The sequence below is a fragment of the Malaclemys terrapin genome, chromosome 1 (genome assembly GCF_027887155.1).
Source record: "Malaclemys terrapin pileata isolate rMalTer1 chromosome 1, rMalTer1.hap1, whole genome shotgun sequence".
Taxonomy (NCBI): domain Eukaryota; kingdom Metazoa; phylum Chordata; order Testudines; family Emydidae; genus Malaclemys; species Malaclemys terrapin.
Window position 1 is genome coordinate 24,015,544 of NC_071505.1, and position 20,377 is coordinate 24,035,920.

A 20,377-nucleotide genomic window follows, 5' to 3' on the forward strand; every position below is an offset into this window, starting at 1 on the left:
AGGGTAAAAAAATTTTCAGGGAATAGCCTAGAGCCCTCAAATGGCAGATTTTCAATTGAGTTTTGCAGCTCTTTAGGAATTCTGATGCCTGGAGAGAGGAGGAACATCTTACATCAATTCCAAAGGCCATGGATCATGCAGCCGTATCCACAGCATCAATTGCTGCCTGGAGTAAAATCCTTGCTGCAAGGTGTCCTTCAGAGACTAAAGCCATAAATTGCTCTCTATAGTCTTCCGGCAGTTTGTCCACAAACTTAGCAATTACAGAGAAATTAAAATTATACTTGGGCAAAAGAGCTTGATAATTTGCCACCCTCATTTGATGTGGAATAAGCCTTTCTGCCACAGAGGCTGAGTCTGTTATGCTCCTTGTCTTTAGGAACGAATTTAGGGTGTGACTGGCACAAGTGTTCATTTGCTGCTGTGATCACCAATGAACTGGGAATGGGATGAGTAAAGAAGTAATCTAAGTCCTTCTGGGGAACTTGATATCTATTCACTCTCTTGGCAGAGGATGGTATGGTCTACCAGAGTTTGATAGCCCCACAAAAGCCTCATTAATTGGAAGGGCACCCCTTCTCGGAGCTGGGATCTGTAAAATATCAAGGATGGTTTGCTGATTCTCTAGAGTTCTACCTGAATTCCCAGAGAATTGGCCACTTGTCTCATCAAATCCTGAAACACCTTGTAATTTTCTGGGAGAGGAGAGACACTCAGGGATGAACATATCGGCCACAGACAATGACAAGATATGGAGTAACATCTGTGTGTTCCTCCATTATTTCTCCTTTCTCAACGAAGGTCCAACCTGGATAGGGGAAGGACTGGTTAAGGAACTGGTTCAGGGGCTTCTCAAGGTTGAGAAAGAACTCTCTTTTCAGCATGAGACACTGACAAGCATCCAAATTGTCTTTGAACAGCCATGACCAGTAAGACCTAGGTCACCCATTGAGAAGGGCACCATATAGTAGATTCCTTATAAGACCACCATTCCCTAGGTACCAAGTCCCTAGTCATGATGCCAGTATGCTGATGTAGATGTGTATGGAGGTGACACTTGGCCCATTGAGGTTGAAGGAGATATCAGTAAAGGAGACCACCTATAATCAATAGATGGTACAGGATAAGGTGGTCAAAATGCCGAGGATACAATCAGTACTAACTGTACCAGGGAAGCTGCTGGTGCCAACAGAATCAGCCTAAGAGAATGGAGCGACAACATCAAAGGTTCCAACGGTGCCAGCTATGTTAGCACAGTAGACTGCATCAGCAGCATCAGCCTCACTGCTAGTGCTGATTGCGCAGACCATGTTGATAGTATGGAAGTTTTCGGTGGTTGGGCCACACATGCACAGTAGCGGTCTCATGGCGCTGTTGGAGTCTCATTCAGCGCACGCACAGCCAGACCCCCTCAGTTCCTTCTCTACTGTAGAGTCCTAGAAGAGAACACCAAAGTAGAGGGGAGGAGGCTGGGTAGTGGAGCACCCACAGGGACACACACATCTCGAAAAACCTCAGCCACTGCACAAGGTAAATAACCCTCTCTTCTTCGAGTGCTGTCCCTATGGGTGCTCCACTACAGGTGAATGTAGAGCAGTACTCCTTACGGTGGGGGGGGGGGGGGGAGAGAGGGAGACAACTTTGGAGTTACGTGCATAGAAGTGGAAAGGACCATAAGGCCTAGTATGGCATCCACTCTGGAGTCCTGTGTAATGGCATAATGATTGACAAAAGTATGTTCTTATGCCCATGTGGCGGCTCTACAAATTTCCAAAATGGGTACATTGTGCAGAAATGTCACAGATGTTGCCATAGCCCAAGTAGAATGGGATCTGATCCCCGTTGGGGCTTCTATCTTATGCGAGGGGTAGCATAAGAGAATGCAGTTCGATATCCACTTAGCCGTTGTTTGGATATTGCAGCACCTTTGGATCGTTCAGTCGTTCAGACAAACAGCCTTGTGGATTTACGGAAAGGTTTCATTCTGTCTAGACAGAAGGCTATAGCCCTTCGGACATCCAAGGTGTGAAATGCTGCTTCCTGTGAGGTTTTGTGCAGTTTAGGGTAAAATGTAGGGAGATTAATAGGTTGGTGATGTGGAAGGTTGACGCCACTTTGGGGAGAAATTTCGGATGAGGTCGCAGCATGACCTTGTCTTTGAAAAAGATTGTGTACGGTGGATTGGACATTAGTGCATTAATCTTTCTAACCCTTCTAGCAGATGTTATAACCACGAGGAATGTTACCTTCTTAGACATGTGTAGTAATGAGCAGGTAGCCAGTGACTCAAAGAGGGGTCTCATTAGTCCCCTGAGCACTAAGTTCAGATCCCACGTGGGCGTGGGTGAGTGTACTTCAGGGTGAAGATTCTGGAGGCCAGACAGAAAGCATTTTGTAGTCAGAAGCGTAAATGTCGAGAATCTGTTGATCTTGTTGTGGAAGGTATTAATCACTATGAGGTGTGCCTTGATAGAGCTTAAGGACAGTCCTGAGTTCTTCAGCTCTAAAGGGTACTCTTGCACCATTGGTAGTGGCATGGTGCAGGGAGTGAGCTGTTTGGTTAGACTCCATGTGGAAAAACATTTCCATTTTTGCAGGTAAGTACTGCACGTAGATTCATGTCTGCTGTTCAGCAACACGTGTTTGACTTGTTCCGAACCATGGAAAAAACCATGCTTTCAGATGGAGTTTCTCCACTTGTGGATGGAGGATCTGGCGGTTGGCCTATGACAGGTGGTCTGTTCTCATCAGAAGAGCCTGCGGAGAAGGGAAGACATACACCACAGGTAAGGGTACCAGGTCTGTCTGGGGCACGCACGATGATCTTGGCCTTGTCACCCTGTATTTTGCATAGGACTATGTATCAGCGGGATTGGCAGGAATGTACACAAAAGTGTCTTGTCCCACTGGATTAGAAAAGCATCCCCTAGAGATCAGGGACCGAGTCCTGCCCTGGAACAGAACAGAGGGCATTTGTGGTTCTGCGCTGTGGCGAATAAGTCGATGTATGGAAACCCCATTGATGGAATATCTGTTGTAAGATTGTAGGGTTCAATTCCCATTCGTGCTCCTGTGAGAACCTTCTGCTTAGTGTGTCAGCAGTGGTGTTTTGGCATCCTGGAAGGTAAGAAGCTGAAATGTCGATGTGGTGATGGATACACCAGTCCAATAGTCTCATGGCTTCGGTGCACAGAGAGTGGGATCAGGCTCCCCTTTTCTGTTTATGTAGAAGTGCACGTGACATTGTCAGTCATCAAACAAATTGATTTGTTCCTTATGAGTGGTAGAAAGTGGAGACAAGCATTCCTTACTGCTCTGAGTTTCAGCAAGGTTTATGTGAAGGCGTGTCTCTGATGGAGACCACCTGCCTGGTACTGTGAGTTGGTCCAGGTGTGCCTCCAGCCCAGCAGGGAGGCATCTGCTGTGATCATGATTTAAGATGGTCTGTGGTTAAAAGGGACCCCTACACAAAGGTTTTCGGGCCTTGTCCACCACTGTAGAGATGTTAGCACCTCAAGAGGTGGTGTTACCATCATATTGAGGCTGTGTTTGGTGGGTTTGTATACTGAACTCAGCCAGCCCTGGAGACACCACATGCATAACCTGGCATGTTTTACCACAAATGTGGTGGCGGCCATGTGTCCCAGTTCGTGGGCAGATGGAGACAGTGTCTGAGAGGTTTGATGGCCAGGAATCTGGCATGAGGTAGACATACTCTGGCTTGAACTGAGTCTAGGTTGGCTCCAATGAAGTCTAGTTGTTGTGTGGGTACCAATATCGACTTTTGGATGTTCAGTTGCAACCCCCATTTTTGAAAGAGGTTGATGGTCAGTCGTGTGATTGTTTCTGTCTGTGTACGTGTGATTGTTTGTCTGTCTGTGACCTTTGAGAAGGCAAATGTCTAGGTATGGGAAAAGTATGATCCCTTGTTTGCACAGGTGAGCTGCAACTACTGCAAAGGTTTTGGAGAACACGCTTGGTGCAGTAGATAGTCCAAACGGGAGCACTCTGTATTGGAAATGGTCGTGTCCCACTGTGAACTGGAGGAATAGTCTGTGAGATGGATGTACTTATAGTGTGGAAATATGCATTTTATAACTCAGTGGTTTGAGCATTGGCCTGCTAAACCCCGGGTTGTGAGTTCAATCCGTGAGGGGGCCATTTAGGGAACTTGGGTAAAAAACTGTCTGGGGATTGGTCCTGCTTTGAGCAGGGGGTTGGACTAGATGACCTCCTAAGGTCCCTTCCAACCCTGATATTCTATTATTCCATCTTGAAGGTCGAGGGCCAAAAACTAGTCCCTCTGTTCCAGCGCTGGGATTATTGTGCCTAAGGTGACCATCTTGAATTTTTGGGAGCGTACGAATTTGTTGAGTTTTTGTAGGTCTAGTATCAGGCGCCATCCACCACTTTTCTTCTGGGTCAAGAAACAGTATGAATAAAAACCCTTCCCTCTATATTGTGTTGATTCTTGTTCCACAGCATCTAGCTGTCTACTTCCAGTCTTAAGAGGTGCTTGTGAGAAGGGTCCCTGAAGAGGGATGGGGAGGAGAGTAAGTGGGGGGCAAGTAACAGGGATGGAATAGCCAAACTATATTATTTCTAAGACCCAATGGTCTTGGGTAATGCGCTCCCACGCCTGGCGGTGGTGCAGGCGATGACCAAAGGGGCAGGTAAGGGCTGGTGTCAAGAGAAGGTCATTCAGACCCTTGACCAGACTTTCAAAACTATGATATGCGCCCTGAAGGCTGAGACACCGCGGGTTGTGGTTGTGTCTGCCAGCATCAAGGTGGCCTATTTTTGTGTCTGCCCACCTCGTATAGTCTGGATTGAAGGCAGGTAAATTGAGTATCCTTGGTTCATTGGTAGAGTTGGTACTGCTTCCTTTCAGGGGGCAGTGTATAGATACTGAGCGTATGAAGAGTCACGCAAGAGTCCTTCATGGTGTGAAGAACTTTGTCGGTTTTGGCCGAAAAAAGTTTATCTTTGTTGAAAGGTAGGTCCTCTACCTTTACTTGTAGCTCTTTCACTATGCCGGATGACAATAGCCAGGAGGCTCTGCGCATCACTATAGCTGTGGCCATGGTACGGGCCACATTTTCAGCGACATCCAGGGAGGCCTCTAGGGCCATCCTTTGACCAGTTGTCCCTCAATAAGCACAGATTTGAATTGTGCTCTCCAGTCTTCAGGGATCTTAGCGGTAAACTCGAAGAGTTTTCCATAATTGTCTAAATCATACTTAGCCACGAGGGCACTGTAGTTGGCAAACCGGAATTACAATGTTGAGTTGGTGTAGACCTTGCGGCCCAAAAGGTCCGGTTGCTTATGGTCTTTGCCCTGTGGTGTAGATCAGTGTTGAGTTTGTTTGGTCCTGTGGTTAGCAGCTTAAACCACTAAAGAATTTGGTTGTGGATGGGCAAACAGGAAGTCCATTTCTTTGGCTGGCACATAATATTTTCGGTCCGCTTTTTTTCACTGGGGGGAGAGGGGGCAGAAACGGTGGCTGTGGTCTGCCACACTATTTCTGCCGGGTCTAGAATAGCATCATTTATGAGTAGGGCTATTTTCGAGGAAGAAGATGGTTGCAAGATTTTTAACAGTTTCTGTTGATTTTCTTGGACTTCAAGTGGGATGTCCTGGCTAATCGCTATGCGTTTGAATAACTCCTGGAATTGTTTAAAGTCATCAGACAGGGTGGGTGGAGGTGCCTGATGGCTTCTTCAGGAGAAGAAGAATTATGTTCAAGGTATACTTCCTCAGAAGCGGGTTCTTCCTCGGGTTCCTTGGCTATCTCCTTCATGGTTTGTTCAGACCTAGTTGGAGAGCACTTAGGAGAAGGTTTCGGGGTGTACTTCTCTGATTCAGGTTGAAGCGATTTTTCCATTAGGATCATTTTTTGAGGTGGAGATCCCGGTCGCTCTCACCTTCAAGTTGCTACGGTGGACACACTTGGATGGTACATGTGTCTCTCCGAGGCATCTTACACAGAGAGTGTGCCCATTGGAGCACAGCACAGCTTCTTTGCAAGAGACGCATTTTTTTAAACCAGGGGAGCCTGGCATGATCAAAGTAAAATCCCAGGTGGACCGAGAACTTTTTGAGGTCTGTGCTCCACAGGAAGCAGGGAACCGGGGAAACACAGAAAAAAACTAAGTGTTATATAAAAAAATTTTACTAACTACTTACCTAAGGAAAGTTAAACTGAAGCTAACAATTAACTATTTTGCTATCTCTAGGAGTAGACGCTGACGCACTACCCCGAGCTCCGTCTTCAGTCGAGGACGGTTAAGAAAGAATTAAGGGGGTTGGGCCGTGCGCTGAACAAGACTCCAACGGCGCCACAAGAAAGCTATTGCACACGCATGGCCCGACCACGCACTGCTACCAAAAATATCCAATTAACAGCGCCAATACGCAATATCAGCTGAAGTGGAGCACCCACAGGGCCACACATCTTGAAGAACCTCAGTTACTGCACAAGGTAAGTAACCCTCTCTTGGCACTGACGGTGCAGACCATGTTGATGTTGCTGGTTGTCACAACAGTGCTGAGCAACATTACTGCACTGAAGGTGCTAAGTGTTCTGATTGCATAGAATAAACAGTAATGCTGTTTGGATGTACTGACAGAGCCAAGAGTCCTGAAGAAGCTGAAGACTGAAGAGTCTTGTAGAGGGAGATATCAAATCTCTTCCAACACAAAGATCTGAGGAGTTAAAGGCACCAAGAGAGGTGGGGACTCTAGTGAAAGAGCTTGGTATATCGGTAATGCCAAAATAGGGCCTTTTTCATCACTCCAGAGTGGGACAGGTAAAAACACCGGACTTCATGGTCCCAGAGTCAACAGCACTGCCTCAGACAGAGCCAATGTGCTCTTGTGCTTTTGATGTACTGAACCAATTCCAGAAGACTTACTGTATAATTTCTTTGGTGATGATGTAGATTTTTGAATGTTTCTCAGGATCAGAACGCTTAGAGCACTTAGATGAGACAGCGGAAGAAGATGAAGATCAATGTTTCTCATCCAACTTGTGCTTAAAGTCTTGTGCTAGAGGAGGGACACTCCTGATACAGAATCTGTCGGTTCAAAGTTAGGGTCCAGTTCTGATACTGGTCCATTAGACGGACCTTGGAACAATATTCTGTCTGCTATTTCATTGTAGTGGGCAAGGATGTACAAATTGGGCATTTGTCCCTCACATGCCCTTCCCCAAGCAGAATAAATATCTTTCTTGTCTATCCGGGACAGGGAACACAGCCCTGCATGTAGCACATGGTTTGAAACCCAGTGATTTTTTCATAATTAACCCCTGGGATTTACTTTAAAACTAAACTAGCTAACCTAACACTAATTAAACTAACCTTAGTATAAACAACTATTTACAAAAAGATTTTTAGGAAGCTGGCTGAACTGCAAAACTATGGGGAGCTCAGACTCTTGCCACTAGCAATGAGAAGGAAATGAGAGGATGGTGGTGGACACACCCACTTTGCAGCCTTGGCTGGGCTCACGCACCATCTAGACATACTGCTGGCAAGAATCTTCCACTTCAGTGCACTAGACTCACACAGACCTAAAGTGGTATCTAGTGCACAAATATTTGAAGGAGAACCATTATAACACAAATTGTCAACATCACATGTCAAAATATACAAAGTAAATATCCTTAAATCAAACTCTAATAAGTTCTCAAGTAGCATTTTTCTTACTTTGCCTACCTGCAAACGTTGATTATTATAGATGGATAAATTTTTAGTTGGTTTGTGTGTGAGGTGAAATCATAGTTTACCAACATTTACTGATAAAAATCTAATTCTTCTAAACCTATTTAGAATACATTCCACCTTCGGGAATGAGGAAAGAAGGAATGACCGTTGCTTTCCAGCGACCCCTGCCAGCCAGTACAGGAGCCAAACAATGCTATTCCAAGCCCTGCTGGCTGTGTAGGAATAAACTCTCTTGCTCCATCAAAATGAAAGAGGTATCTTAATTCAACAACACTATATATCCATGCCCAATATCATTAGTATTTCCTTGTTTCCCCATGCATTTATGAACTTATTGAAACACTTCAACTATTCTAGCACTGGGCCTTTTTCTAAAGTAGAAATAGCTTATAATGTTACATTACTGGAATAACTTTTTTAAAAGTTATGTACGGTATAATTCATTTTTCCTACAAACCCACATTGAGTAAGTCTTTCATGAATGCAAAGTTGTTACTCAGATGACTCAAACTCACATTTTATTAGTAGTAACGTTTATATTTAGAGTAATAAATACATTGGTACCAAAAATACACTGCAACAAAAACCCTAATTACATGGAAATTCCATTTCAAATATGAATCAGGATCTTAAAATGTATCATTTCCAAACAGTATCCTTTGTTTTCCCTTTTAGCACTGAAAATAGTTTGCAAAGACTGTATAGGAGCTATAAAAATAAACCAAAACTTAAAATTAAAATAAATGTTTTATATTTTACACACATCGGTTCCTGAACACTTTACAGAAACAAAAATAAAAAGTGTTGAGAAAAGGATAATCCTTTCCAGGGAGCTACAAATTAAGCAGCAAAACAAGGCAGATCACTAGAGCCCACCAAAGCTGCAGAAAAAGTCAAATGCATACAGCTCCTCACAAAGAGAAACATACATATACTGGAAACCAAAAACAGCAAATAAAGAGCATTAATGAATTGTAATACATAATGAGAATATAATCTGCCATTTAGTAATTGCACTAAATGTAGCTAAAAATGGTGGCCTTTCACATACTGGGATTAACAGATTATATCAGTAGGAGATACCCTAGTTGAAACAAAAGATGCAGCCATCTGGTTTCTTGAATCAACATAAAGTAGTAAATTGGGGAGATTACTGAGGACACATTCCAAACCATGTAGTTGTATCACTCTTAGGAGAGTGGAGACCCAAAAAAAGCTATGCCATGTCAAAATAAAAACACTAATACTTAACATTATCTTCAACCAGTTTTTAATCAAAAGGACCTCAGAACACTTTACAAACATTAATTAAACCTCACAATGCTCTTCGGAGGTAAATCATATTACAAATGGGTATCTAACGATCAGAGAGATTAAGCAACTTACTCAAGGTCACATAGCAAGATGCTGGCAGAGCTTGGAATAAAAACCAGAATTCTCAACTCCCCATTATTTTTCAAGCACCCGAAAGTATACTAGGCACCTGATAAAACAAGTGAAAAGAGAGTCTTTAGTCTAAAGAGCATACAGACTAAAATGTACAAAATGTAGTCAGTGAGGGTCATAGACAAAGGGGGAAGAGGGACAACGAAAGTAAGGTAGGTACACAACTTGACAGTTTTATTATTTTGCTCGTTTTAGCTGTTAGCTATTTCCCCTCCACTTCTCACAGATGAAAGGTCAGAAGGCGTTTTAGAGAGAACTTCTAATTTGGGAAGGAGGTGGCCTGGCAAACAAACAGTTTCTGAGAGGAAGATCCAAGCATAAGGGCAGCTTGGAACAGAGGGGCTGTCAGTGTTGGGGTGAGGAAGATACAGAAGTGGGGATGCAAAAAAAAAAAAAAAAAAAAAACAGGCAAATGAGTGGAAGGGATGCAATGTATGAAGGAGAGAATATGAAAGGAGACGAGATCAGAGATGAAAGCAGAGATTGCATGATACAGGGCCTTGAAGGCAAGAAAAAGAGTCAATGTGATTCCCATCATCTGCTCCACCTACTGAACCAAACTCATCCTCTCCCAAGAAAATGAGGGTTATTCACAGCAGCCCCCAAATTAGACTTTTCACATAGCACCCCATGAAGAAGGAACCATTAGTTCAGGGCTTGAAAAATGAAGAGTACGTCTATTAGCCTGAAGACTAAACCAACTATCGCCCAATAAAAAGGACCAGTGAGGTCCAATGACAACAGCTCCAGCCCCTCAGTCCCCCTCCTTCCCCGCGGGCCGCCAGCCCCTCTGCCCCTCCCTCCCCCCGGCTGCCAGCCCCTCAGTCCCGCTCCCTCCCCCGGCTGCCAGCCCCTCAGTCCCCCCTTTCCTCACCCACTCCTTCCTCGTGTGTAGAAGCTGCTCTACACCCGCCGTTCATCCTCGTCCCTTCCCCTTCCCCATAGAGCCTAAGCCCCCCTCCCCACTCACTATCACCTTATCCCTTCCCCAGTATGCGGAGGAGCCAGAGCCAGCCTGGCTCCCCCCACCCGGGTGCGTAGGCTCCTCTGCCCCCTCTCCTCCCGTGTGTAAGGAGATTTTTCCTCTGCTCCCGACCCCGGTAACCGTTGGGGTTCGAATCTTACCGGTAACCCGGCGCCGCGATGAGGCGGCAGCGGGGAGAGCGCGCGCCGCAGACAACAGCAGCTGTGCGGGGGTAACGAAAGGCAACAGCTGTGGGGAAGCGCGAGCTCGAGACGGAGGCAGAGCCGCGGCGGCAGCAACAGCGCGCGGCCGGGATAGAGAGGAGGGAACAACGCGCGGCCAGGATAGAAGAGAGGAAAAAGGGGCCGTGCTTCAAACGACGCTCCGCCCTTGCCCGAGAAAAGACATACGGAGCTTTGTCATCACATCACTTACCATCTTCCGTGAGATTTAAGGGGGCGCCCCCCCACTAGACTACATGAAGAGGGGCGGGCACTACATTTGATGGATGGGTATTTTATCCAATGGGAAAGGAGGTGAGGCGGGATTACGTTAGATGGGCCAGTCTCTACCACAATAGGAGTTGCGGACTTGATGCTGTCCTGTTTGATTGACGTCCCTGTCCCTGAATTGGAAGAAGGGAAAACGTGGGCGGGCTGAGTGTGAATTGAGCTTCTTTTATACCCAATGGCTATGGTGCGAAGGCGGGGCTCAGTTTGATGGGCATCTGGCCTACCTAATAGTTGTGGTACATAAACGGCATCAACTTGATCGGCTCCTCTGCTGCCCAATGGGCATGTGGCAGAGTCTGTTGATCGTGTGATGGGCTGGCCAATGGGCGCGCTGTAGAGACGGTCTAAGCGTCTCTCGTGCTCTGTTTTTTCCCGAATGAGGGGGCCCCTCCTCTCCACCTGAGACCCGCTTGCTGGCTGGGCCCCTCGCAACGCGTGTGGGGGCCGGGGGCTGTAACGTGATGAGCCGAGACCCTGCGAAGGGAGAGAGAAGGCTCTGGCCTCGGTCGCGGGGTGAGGCGGCAGCGGCGGGTCCAGCCGGGAGCGACAGCGGCTGCTGCGCAGGGCGGCCCGGGCCTGCCTGGTAGGTACAGGGAGAAGCGGGGCCTCTCGTCTCCTGGGGCCGGGGACGGGTTCCCAACCGGGGCTAGCTGCTGTAGGGGGGCTGAACCCTCTGGCCGTGCCGAGTGCGGGCCGCAGAGGGGGGGCGGGAGCTGGGGCACGGAGAGGACCCCGCCCCCGGGCCTGTCGGAGCAGCCGGTTGGCTGAGGCGTCCCGCTGCGCCAGGGACCAGAGCAGAGGGGCGAGTGAGGCGCAGAGGGCAGCGCAGCTGGCAGGCAGCGCCAAGCCTCCCCTTCGACCCAGGGGAGCTGCGAGTCCGGCCAGGGCAGGGGCGCCAGTTCGGGGGTGGGCAACTTTTACCATGTTTCCTGGAGCTACTTAGGCACTTGAAAAAACTCGTTTTTTTGACGGGAGCCCTGTCTCTACTTCCTTTATGAAAGAAATCTAAATAAATATTAGACCCACTCAGCTCTAACAACATGTTCTGACATCTTGTGGCAAGTCACTTAAGGGACACTGGTTAGGTTTGAAATTTTAATATTCTTACTTTATTACTAACTCTGTGGAGAGCGAGAGAGACCCTATCAGGCCCCCTCACCTCTGGATGGGGAGGGGGGAAACACATACATCTGGGTTCTATATAAGAACATCAGCGGCTATACTGGGTCAGACCAATGGTCCATCTAGCCCAGTATCCTGTCTTCTGACAGTGGCCAATGCCAGGTGCGACAGGGGGACTGAAGAGAACAGGCACCAAGCAATCATCGAGTTACCCTGTTACCCACTCCCAGTTTCTGGCAAACAGCGAGGAACATGCAGAACATGGTGTTGGATCCCTGCCCATCCTGGCTAATAGCCATTGCTGGACCTATCCTTCATGAACTTAACTAGTTCTTGTTGAAACCATTCTAGTTTTGGCCTTCACAACATCCCCTAGCAAAGAGTTCCACGTGTTGACTGTGAAGAAATACTTTTGTTTGTTTTAAATCTACTGCCTACTAACTTCATTTGGTGACTCCTAGTTCTTGTGTTATGAGGAGTAAATAACAAATCCTTATTATTCTGTTAGCTTTTTTAATTGCCATTGTACATTGAGCAGGTGTTTTCAGAGAACTATCCGCAATGACTCCAAGATTTCTTTATTGACAGGTTCAGCTAATTTAGACCCCATCATTTTATATGTATAGTTGGAATTGTATTTTGCCAAGTGCATTTCTTTGCATTTATCAACATTGAATTTCTTCTGGCATTGTTGCCCACTTTTGAGAGATCCCTTTGTAACTCTTCGCAGTCTGCTTTGGACTTAACTATCTTGAATAATTTTGTACTAACTATCTACACATTTTACCACCTCACTGCTTACCCCTTTTTCCAGATCATTTATGAATATGTTGAATAGGACTGGTCCCAGTACAGACCCCTGAGGGACACCACTATTTACCTCTCTCCATTCTCACCTTTTAGTCCTACCCTTTTGTTTCCTATCTTTTAACTGAAGTGCCTGGCAGTGCTTTTAGGATCATCTAATGATCCTTAATTTACTTTAATGATAAGCCTTTTGTTATCATAATCACCCTGCCTCTGTTTATAAACAAACTCCCTGCCACAAAGGCTATGCTGCTTCCAGCTTCAGAACTTACACATATCACGCTCAAGTTGTTGCAGTTAGGAGCTCTGTCTGGGGCTACAGTGAGTAGACCTCCCCTAGGAAACTCAGGGGTGGAGGGGCTAGAGCTCTCTCCTCCCTCCCCCCCCCAATGGCGCCCCTGGGCCAGGGGTGGAGACTCACGCACTTCAGGGAACATCAGTGACTCACAAGCACCTTCTGCCTTGGCAGAACCCTGCTGACACAGAGGACAGGAATACAGCTGCTGCCTGCTCCAAGTAATTGCTCTGGGTGGGGAACAGACCTCAGCAGTGCAGGGAGAGCCCTGAGGCATTCATGATATCAGAAGTCAGCTATGAATTCCAGAACCCTGCTCCTCCTAATTGGCCGGGCCTAACTGCAGGAAATGCTCCTCTAGATTCAGGCTTGGTTGGCCTACACGTGATGCTTATAGCGGCATAGCTTGTCACAGGGGTGTGGGGGGAAAAAAACACTGACCTAACCGAATATGCATCCGAAGAAGTGGGCTGTAGTCCACGAAAGCTTATGCTCTAATAAATTTGTTAGTCTCTAAGGTGCCACAAGTACTCCTGTTCTTCTTTTTACTGACATAACCCTCACTTTTGATGTATCCATCAGCAGATGTATTTGTCCATCAAAGTAGCCAACATCATTCAGGGAGTGAATGTTCCTACCTTGACAGAAGAAAACACTCCTATCAGTGTAGGCCAGTGGTTTTCAAACTTTTTTTCTGGTGACCCAGTTGATGAAAATTGTTGATGCCCATGACCCAATGGAGCTGGGGATGAGCGGTTTGGGATATGGGAGGGGCTCAAGGCTGGGGCAGAGGGTTGGAATGTGGGGGTGGGGCTGGGAATGAGGGATTCAGGGTGCGGGAGGGGGCTCTGGGGTGAGGCCAGGGATGAGGGGTGCAGGAGGAGGCTCTGGGTTGGGGGGGGGGTCAGGGCTGTGGCAGGGGATTGGGGTGCGGGAGGGGCTTTGGGCTGGGGGTGCAGGCTCTGGGGTGGGGCTGGGGATGAGAAGTTTGGGGTACAGGAGGGGGCTCAGGGCTGTGGCAGGGGATTGCGGTGTGGGAGGGGGTCTGGGCTGGGGGGTGGGGATGAGGGGGCTGGGTGCAGGAAGCGGTTCCAGGTTTGGGGGTCTCAGGGCTGGGGCATGGGCTTACCTCTGGCAGCTCCCGGTCAGCAGCACAGCCAGGGTGCAGAGGCAGGCTTCCTGCCTGTCCTGGTACTGCGGACCGCGCCTCACGCCAGAAGCAGGTCTGGCTCCTAGGCGGCGGTGTGCAAGCAGCTCTGCATGGCCTTCGTCCGTAGGCACACACACCCCCAGCTCCCATTGGCCGGTCCTGCTACTGGCCACTTCTGAGGCATAGCGCAGTGTCGGAACAGGTAGGGACTAGCCTGCCTTAGCCGGGCAACACCGCCGATGGGACTTTTAACGGCCTGGTTCGCGGTGCTGACCAGAGGCGCCGCAACCCAATCCCTTCTATTCTGTGACCCAATTCTGGGTTACGACCCATGGTTTGAAAACCACTGGTGTAGGCTATGTCTACTCTCCAGCGTATAGCCATAGAGTAAGGGTTTATTGACTTAGGGAGTTATTCTGGATTAAACAAATTTGGAATATGCCATTTATGAGGGAGTAAGAGCATCCACTAAAACAGTTAATCTACTTTAAATTAACACCCTATTTTATTCCCGATCAGTTTTCAGGGACAGACAAGTCCTAATATCCCAAAATAAAAGGGATGTCCATGATTCTTGCTGTTGGTGCCTTTAAGCCAGCAAAAGGAGACTATGAATATGAAATGTCCCAAATAACGAGGCAACTGACAATAACTTGTTCCCCAAGAGCAGAGAATAACAACTGTACACTATATGCCAGAAACACAACAGAAGATGACATTTCTTTCCATCTGGATAATTAGTTGGAGCTAGTGAATGTCAGTAGTTTTCTTTCCCTAAAAAATGTAAATATTCATTTTTAACGCAAGAGAAATAAAATGCTTTAGCCTAGTAAGATAGATTTGTGATTAAAGCCATTCAATAAGGTAAAATGCCCATGGATTAGTTGAAGAAAATTGGTCAGGATAATCACTCTGAACAGTCAGTGCTACATGAATTAGGTTGTTCCTTAAACTGGAACATTGTTTTAGGATATCCTTATCCTTTTAAAGGTGAGTATAACAGTTTTTAAAAAAACTGTTTGAGTCCAAATCATTAATATACTATTACCAAAACATTAACCTTTTCTTACCTGCCGAGCTCTACGGTCAGGTTCTCCTCTTGTTCCGTGCATCAATATTTCCACTTTAATAAATGTGAGTTGCGCACGCACACATCCTCCAAGAGCAAAATTTTGACTTCAAGAAACCTAAAAGAGCAGACAAGATTTCTGCATTCCTTGGACCATATCATGCTCCCTACATCCCTATGTGGAGAGGAGCCTCCATGCTTAGTTTTCAACTCCTCATTCAGAGTGTGTTGCCTTTTTCTGTGGCGCATTCTCTGCAAGAGGATATTTCCTCATAGCACAGTTCCATTGGTGCCATCCTGCCTGAGTGCTGGGGGCCAGTGGTGGTGCAGTGATAGAGGCTTCTACAAGATCTCCTGGGATCTGACAAATTTGTCTCACTTAGGTAAAGGATCGACCCCAAACCGCCCTTTACAGGATACAGTGAGGAAACCTCTAAGGAATTCTAGGTGATATTTCTATACAAAAGCCCCTCTTCCATAATTTCACATGTTTTGGAGGAGGGGGAAAGGAGAGGAGATGGATGATCTAATCCCTTGTTATTGGGTCACTATTTTTATGGAAGGAAGCTGTCCGTTTGGTATATGTAAGTGTTTTGGCTATACATCTCTTGTTAAGTATTCCTTCTTTGAAGAACATATTTAAACTGATGGTTTTTATTCACTTTTTTACATCTAATTTTTCTTTCCAATACGTTTCTCTCATAATTTTTCTCAACTGGGGGAAATTTAGCCCCTTTGAAGCACCAAATATATACATTATTAGTTGGGACTGTTATTGTCTATATTGAATATAATCAGGTCAAGATCATTGATCAATGGGCAACTTCCAGTCCAATGATTAACTCATCTTTATCCATCATAATGTGGTCCAAAACAGTTCTTGTGTTGGGTGCAGTATCTTTTTGTGTTAGAAAATAGTCATTTATAAGTTTATAAACTCCAGTGTTTTACTACCAGCTTCACAAAACCTCCATTTCATGCCTCTCAAATCAAAGTCCTCCATAACAACCATTTTTCCCCCCATACATTAAACAGGTACAAAAGGAGTAACTTAGGGTACATCTACACTACAGGGGGGAGTCGATTTAAGATACGCAAATTCAGCTACGTGAATATCGTAGCTGAATTCGACGTATCGCAGCCGACTTACCCCGCTGTGAGGACGGCGGCAAAATCGACTTCTGCGGCTTTATGTCGGCGGTGCTTACTCCCACCTCCGCTGGTGGAGTAAGAGCGCCGATTTGGGGATCGATTGTCGCGTCCCGATGGGACGTGATAAATCGATCCCCGAGAGGTCGATTTCTACCCGCCGATTCAGGCGGGTAGTGTAGACCTAGCCTTAGAGGACAGTTTAAGAACAGCCTATTTCGATTTGGTGGTCTATAACAGATCTCCCCAGTAATTAGCACAGTCATCTGTATGCAGTCAAGATCCTATAGTTTTGCATTAATCATAACTCTAAAACAGGTTATGGTGTCACTATCCTTCCTAAACAGGTTATAACTAATGATATTTGACATTCCAGACCTGTTTCATTAAGGTCACTATCCATTTTCTATTCATTTCTATTCATTGAGAATTTTCAGTTCCTCTTGCTTGTTACCCATACTTCTAGCATTGTTAAACAATTTCTTCTCTTCACATACTTTCCCACATCTGTTCAATGTGTTCGGAACATGTTGAATTTGAGTTCTTACCACATTTGCCTTCTCCACTCTCACCTTTCTTTGTTAGGTTAATGCTTTCCAGGCTGCTTCTGCTAGTCTCCAGCTGAGAAATTTAGCCTCCGTTACCCCCAGTCTGTGAGATGCAGGCCATCTCGTTCATAGTGCTCCCTCTCCCACTGGAATGTGGCCTACTGTTCCACAAAACATCCACTAGTAGTGCAGCCAGCAATTCATCTCCTTCAACTTTCTATTCATGGGACCAGAAGGATCTATGAGAATATCACTTGGTCTTTTATCTTCTTCAGCTCCTTTTCAAAATCTAAGTCTCTTGTAATTTGTATAGTTCCATGTGATGCCAAGTTATTGGTTCTAATGTTTCATCAGCAGTGGAGATTTGCCAAATTACTTCATAATCCTGTCCAATCATGCAATTACATGTCAAATACTTGCTCCTGGGAGACAACACACCATCCTGTTATCCTTCTGTCCCTTGCTGAGTTCTCTCTCCGCTCTTCTTAATATGGAATCACTAATGACAATTGTTTGCATTTTCAGGATGATTGAATAACCTGTCACAAGGCAAACAGCTACCAAACTGCAAGGATGCCCATCAGCTATGTCCCCTATAGCTTTCTGTTCCATTCCTCCAGAAAGAGAGTTCCTCGATAGTTGACTTACTGGTTATCTGATTGATAATTATTTGATCATTCTAGCCAGGCTGAATGCTCCTAGCTCTGTGTCACAAGTGGTTAGTTTGTTTCTTGGGTTTCTACTCTTTCTAGTTCCCTTATTTCCAATCCTTCCCCTTGTGGTGTCTGTGGCAACAATTGCTGAATCTGGTTATCCAAGAAGTAGTCGCCTTTTTGGATGATGTGTGTTTATGAAACTATCCTTTCCAGACCACATTTCCTTGATAGTACCCCCACCAGCCAGGCAGCATTCTTGTTTTATCTTGTTATATCTTGTTTGACAGCAGCTTGTGGTGTTTATCCCTTTCTATGAGAATTCGGAATCAGACTATGTGGGAGAAGTACATTCAGAAAACAATGGGTCTCTGCACTCGAGTAGATAGGAATAGCTTTTTCTGTCTCCTGGGCAAAGCTTCTTGCCTCTTAAAGATTAAATCAGAAGAAAGTTGTACCAATCTGAATATGTGCTGTTAGGCAGCTGAGGTCCTCTTTGGAAAAATGTCTATAGGGTTTGACTTCCTGAAATCACCACCTGATAGAGAGTGAGAGAGAAATAGTGGAAGCAGAAAAATCTGTGTAACCATGGATCTAAAATACATTTCTGAGGATGTGGGTAGGAGGGGTTTGGTATTTGTGAAATCACTTGTCTGTCTTTTCTGCTTTGAAATTTGCTCTCTAATATTGTAGAAGCAGGTCGTATATAGGGCTGTATGCAGGAGCCCTCAGAACTCCAGCTCTTGTGACACCAAGCTAAAATCATGAGCAACTGGAGCTGTGAATAGGGAACAAAATAAACGTAGATTGTAATTGGAGTCTGTGCATACACACCATATGCAGTTCAGTGGGGCATTGATCCCTGACTGCCCTCTAAGCATTACTGTAATACAGCTGATGTCAGAGCCAACACTAACTGTGCAAAGGGCTGGGTGCCTATTGGCTAAGTTATCACAAAAATTGTCCTTAACCTTTATTAAGTTTCCCTTAGATCATTCCGTCTGAGCAGCAGTTTGCAGGACACTTCAATGAGTGTCTGCTATCTACAAGAGCAGTGTCTATTTTAGAGAAATTTGCACACTATTTGTGCTTTGGCAGCAACTAAGTAACATAACACCTCTGTGTATGTCATAGTACTGGAAAAAGTGTTGATAATGTGTTCAGCCTTGTACAAACCAACAAATACAGTTTCTGCTTTGGAGACCACAGTCTAGAGAGATTCACAAAGATGACAGACAGGCTGCACAGAGAAGTCCAAAGTTAAGGATAATTTAGGATTAAGGCTTCTATAGTTTAACTGTAAATTGCTGTATTTGCTCTGCAGAATATGTTTTGTTAGGGACATGAGTGGTTGGGGGCTTGGCTAATTGGCTTACAAAAGCATTCAGGTTTGAGTGGCGAATTTGTTTGGGAAGAGGACCAGGATTAAAATGCTCAGTGTTAAGACTTGTATCATTGGAAGAACAGAGTCATAAAAGGGAAGTGAGAAATATGGTCTACTATCTAGGTAAGGTGGGATTGTGGTGGGTTCTGAAAGCAAGAACAAAAAGTGAAACTTTTGCATGTGAAACTTCAAGATATATTCCATATGTTCTTGATGTGCCATTTGACTTTTTTTTTTTTTTTTTTTTTTTTTTTTTCCCTTGTCTTAGGTTGTTGCTGGCAGTTGGGGGAAAAAGACTCCCTATCAAAGCTGTTTAAATGAGAATGTCCCTGGCGCAGAGAGTGCTGCTCACATGGCTTTTCACATTACTCTTCCTGATCATGTTGGTGTTAAAATTGGATGATAAAGCACCATGGAACTGGTTTCTTATCTTTATTCCAGTTTGGATATTTGATACTATCCTACTCGTTATGCTAATTGTAAAAATGGCTGGGCGATGTAAATCTGGCTATGACCCTCGCAATGGTTCTCAAAATGTAAAGAAAAAGGCCTGGTACCTCATCGCAATGCTGCTTAAATTAGCTTTCTGCCTTGCCCTCTGCGCTAAACTGCAACAATTTACTGAAATGAAACTAGTGTATGTCTTTATCCCCTTATGGGCCTTACTCATGGGGGGAATGATTGAGCTTGGATATAACATCTTCTACGTACGAAGAGACTAAGTTGTAACAAAACTTTTTCAAGTTGACCAGTATCAAATTACTGGATCATCCTATCTTGGTACAAGCTTAAACTTCACACAGCAACTACAAATGTCAGTCTGAAAATTTTATTTAAGACAGGCTGGTATTAAAGTGGATTTGTTCAGTTCTTATTTTAGAACAGTCACAAATATCGTCATGTAAATAAAGTATGTTTGACTTCAGCTGTGTTTCTAAACATGACTTAATTTGTTAAAACAGAATTCATGTATTTTTGTGACACACAGCTTCACCGCCTCATAAAGCTACTAGACCTTCCATTCTAAAGAGTGCAACCTGTTTAAATTCTGGGAGGAGGATTTAGTTTTCCACTACATATTGTACTATAAGTTCCAGGGAGCTACTTACAATAGTTCTAATACAATTTTCTATAATGTACTAAATTTCCTTTTGAGCATTGATAACACCTGAAAGTAATTAAAATGGGGCTAATAGCCCTGCCTATTACAATTGCCTGACACTTCACATAAGATGCTGTTTTTCTGTAATTTACAACTATGCCAGACTAACAGTTCAGGCTGAAATCTTCCAGGGGGTTTCTGCCTCAGAATGATTTTTTTTAGTTAATTATTTTTGGCTAATATGGTTCAGTCATTTCTGAAACAGGTTCTCTTTCAAAAACTCTAGCACTCCTGGATTTTGGATCAAGGAATTTGAAATGGGGGAGGGAGTCACTTTGTGTCAGGGATGTGCGTTTTTCATTCTTCGTGACCATCTGCACAAATTTGGACAAGTTATAAGCCTTTGGGCAAAAAATGTTTGCACATGTTTAGTAGAGGCTTGAGATAA

General features: G+C 45.1%; 2 protein-coding genes across 7 annotated transcripts in view; one reads left to right on the forward strand and one right to left on the reverse strand.

The window, feature by feature from the left end:
* The window catches only part of PHTF2 (putative homeodomain transcription factor 2), a 150,872-nt gene extending 140,398 nt beyond the window's left edge, over positions 1-10,474 (reverse strand). The window contains exons 1-2 of one of the 5 annotated variants that reach the window (XM_054017575.1): positions 10,300-10,470; positions 9,115-9,211 (exon numbers count right to left, since the gene is read on the reverse strand). The gene's annotated coding sequence lies outside the window, so the exon portion shown is untranslated. Of the gene's footprint in view, positions 1-9,114; positions 9,212-10,299 lie in introns of all 5 variants that reach the window. The other 4 variants (XM_054017586.1, XM_054017583.1, XM_054017592.1 and 1 more) reach the window with 4 other exon arrangements.
* Positions 10,475-10,972: 498 nt separating this feature from the next.
* On the forward strand, positions 10,973-19,752 carry TMEM60 (transmembrane protein 60). Of its 2 annotated transcripts, none has more exons than XM_054016145.1 (2): positions 10,973-11,233; positions 19,096-19,752. In XM_054016145.1, the coding sequence occupies exon 2, from the start codon at positions 19,145-19,147 to the stop codon at positions 19,547-19,549; it is 405 nt and encodes a 134-aa protein (XP_053872120.1). In that variant the 5' UTR covers positions 10,973-11,233; positions 19,096-19,144; the 3' UTR covers positions 19,550-19,752. The 2 variants fall into 2 exon arrangements, with proteins under 2 accessions (XP_053872120.1, XP_053872121.1); XM_054016146.1 differs by lacking the exon at positions 10,973-11,233 and adding an exon at positions 18,686-18,950.
* The last annotated feature ends 625 nt before the right edge of the window (positions 19,753-20,377 follow it).

Coding starts and splice junctions, on each gene's coding strand:
- TMEM60 (XM_054016145.1), top strand. CDS start 19,145: ATGAGAATGTCCCTGGCGCAGAGAGTGCTGCTCACATGGCTTTTCACA.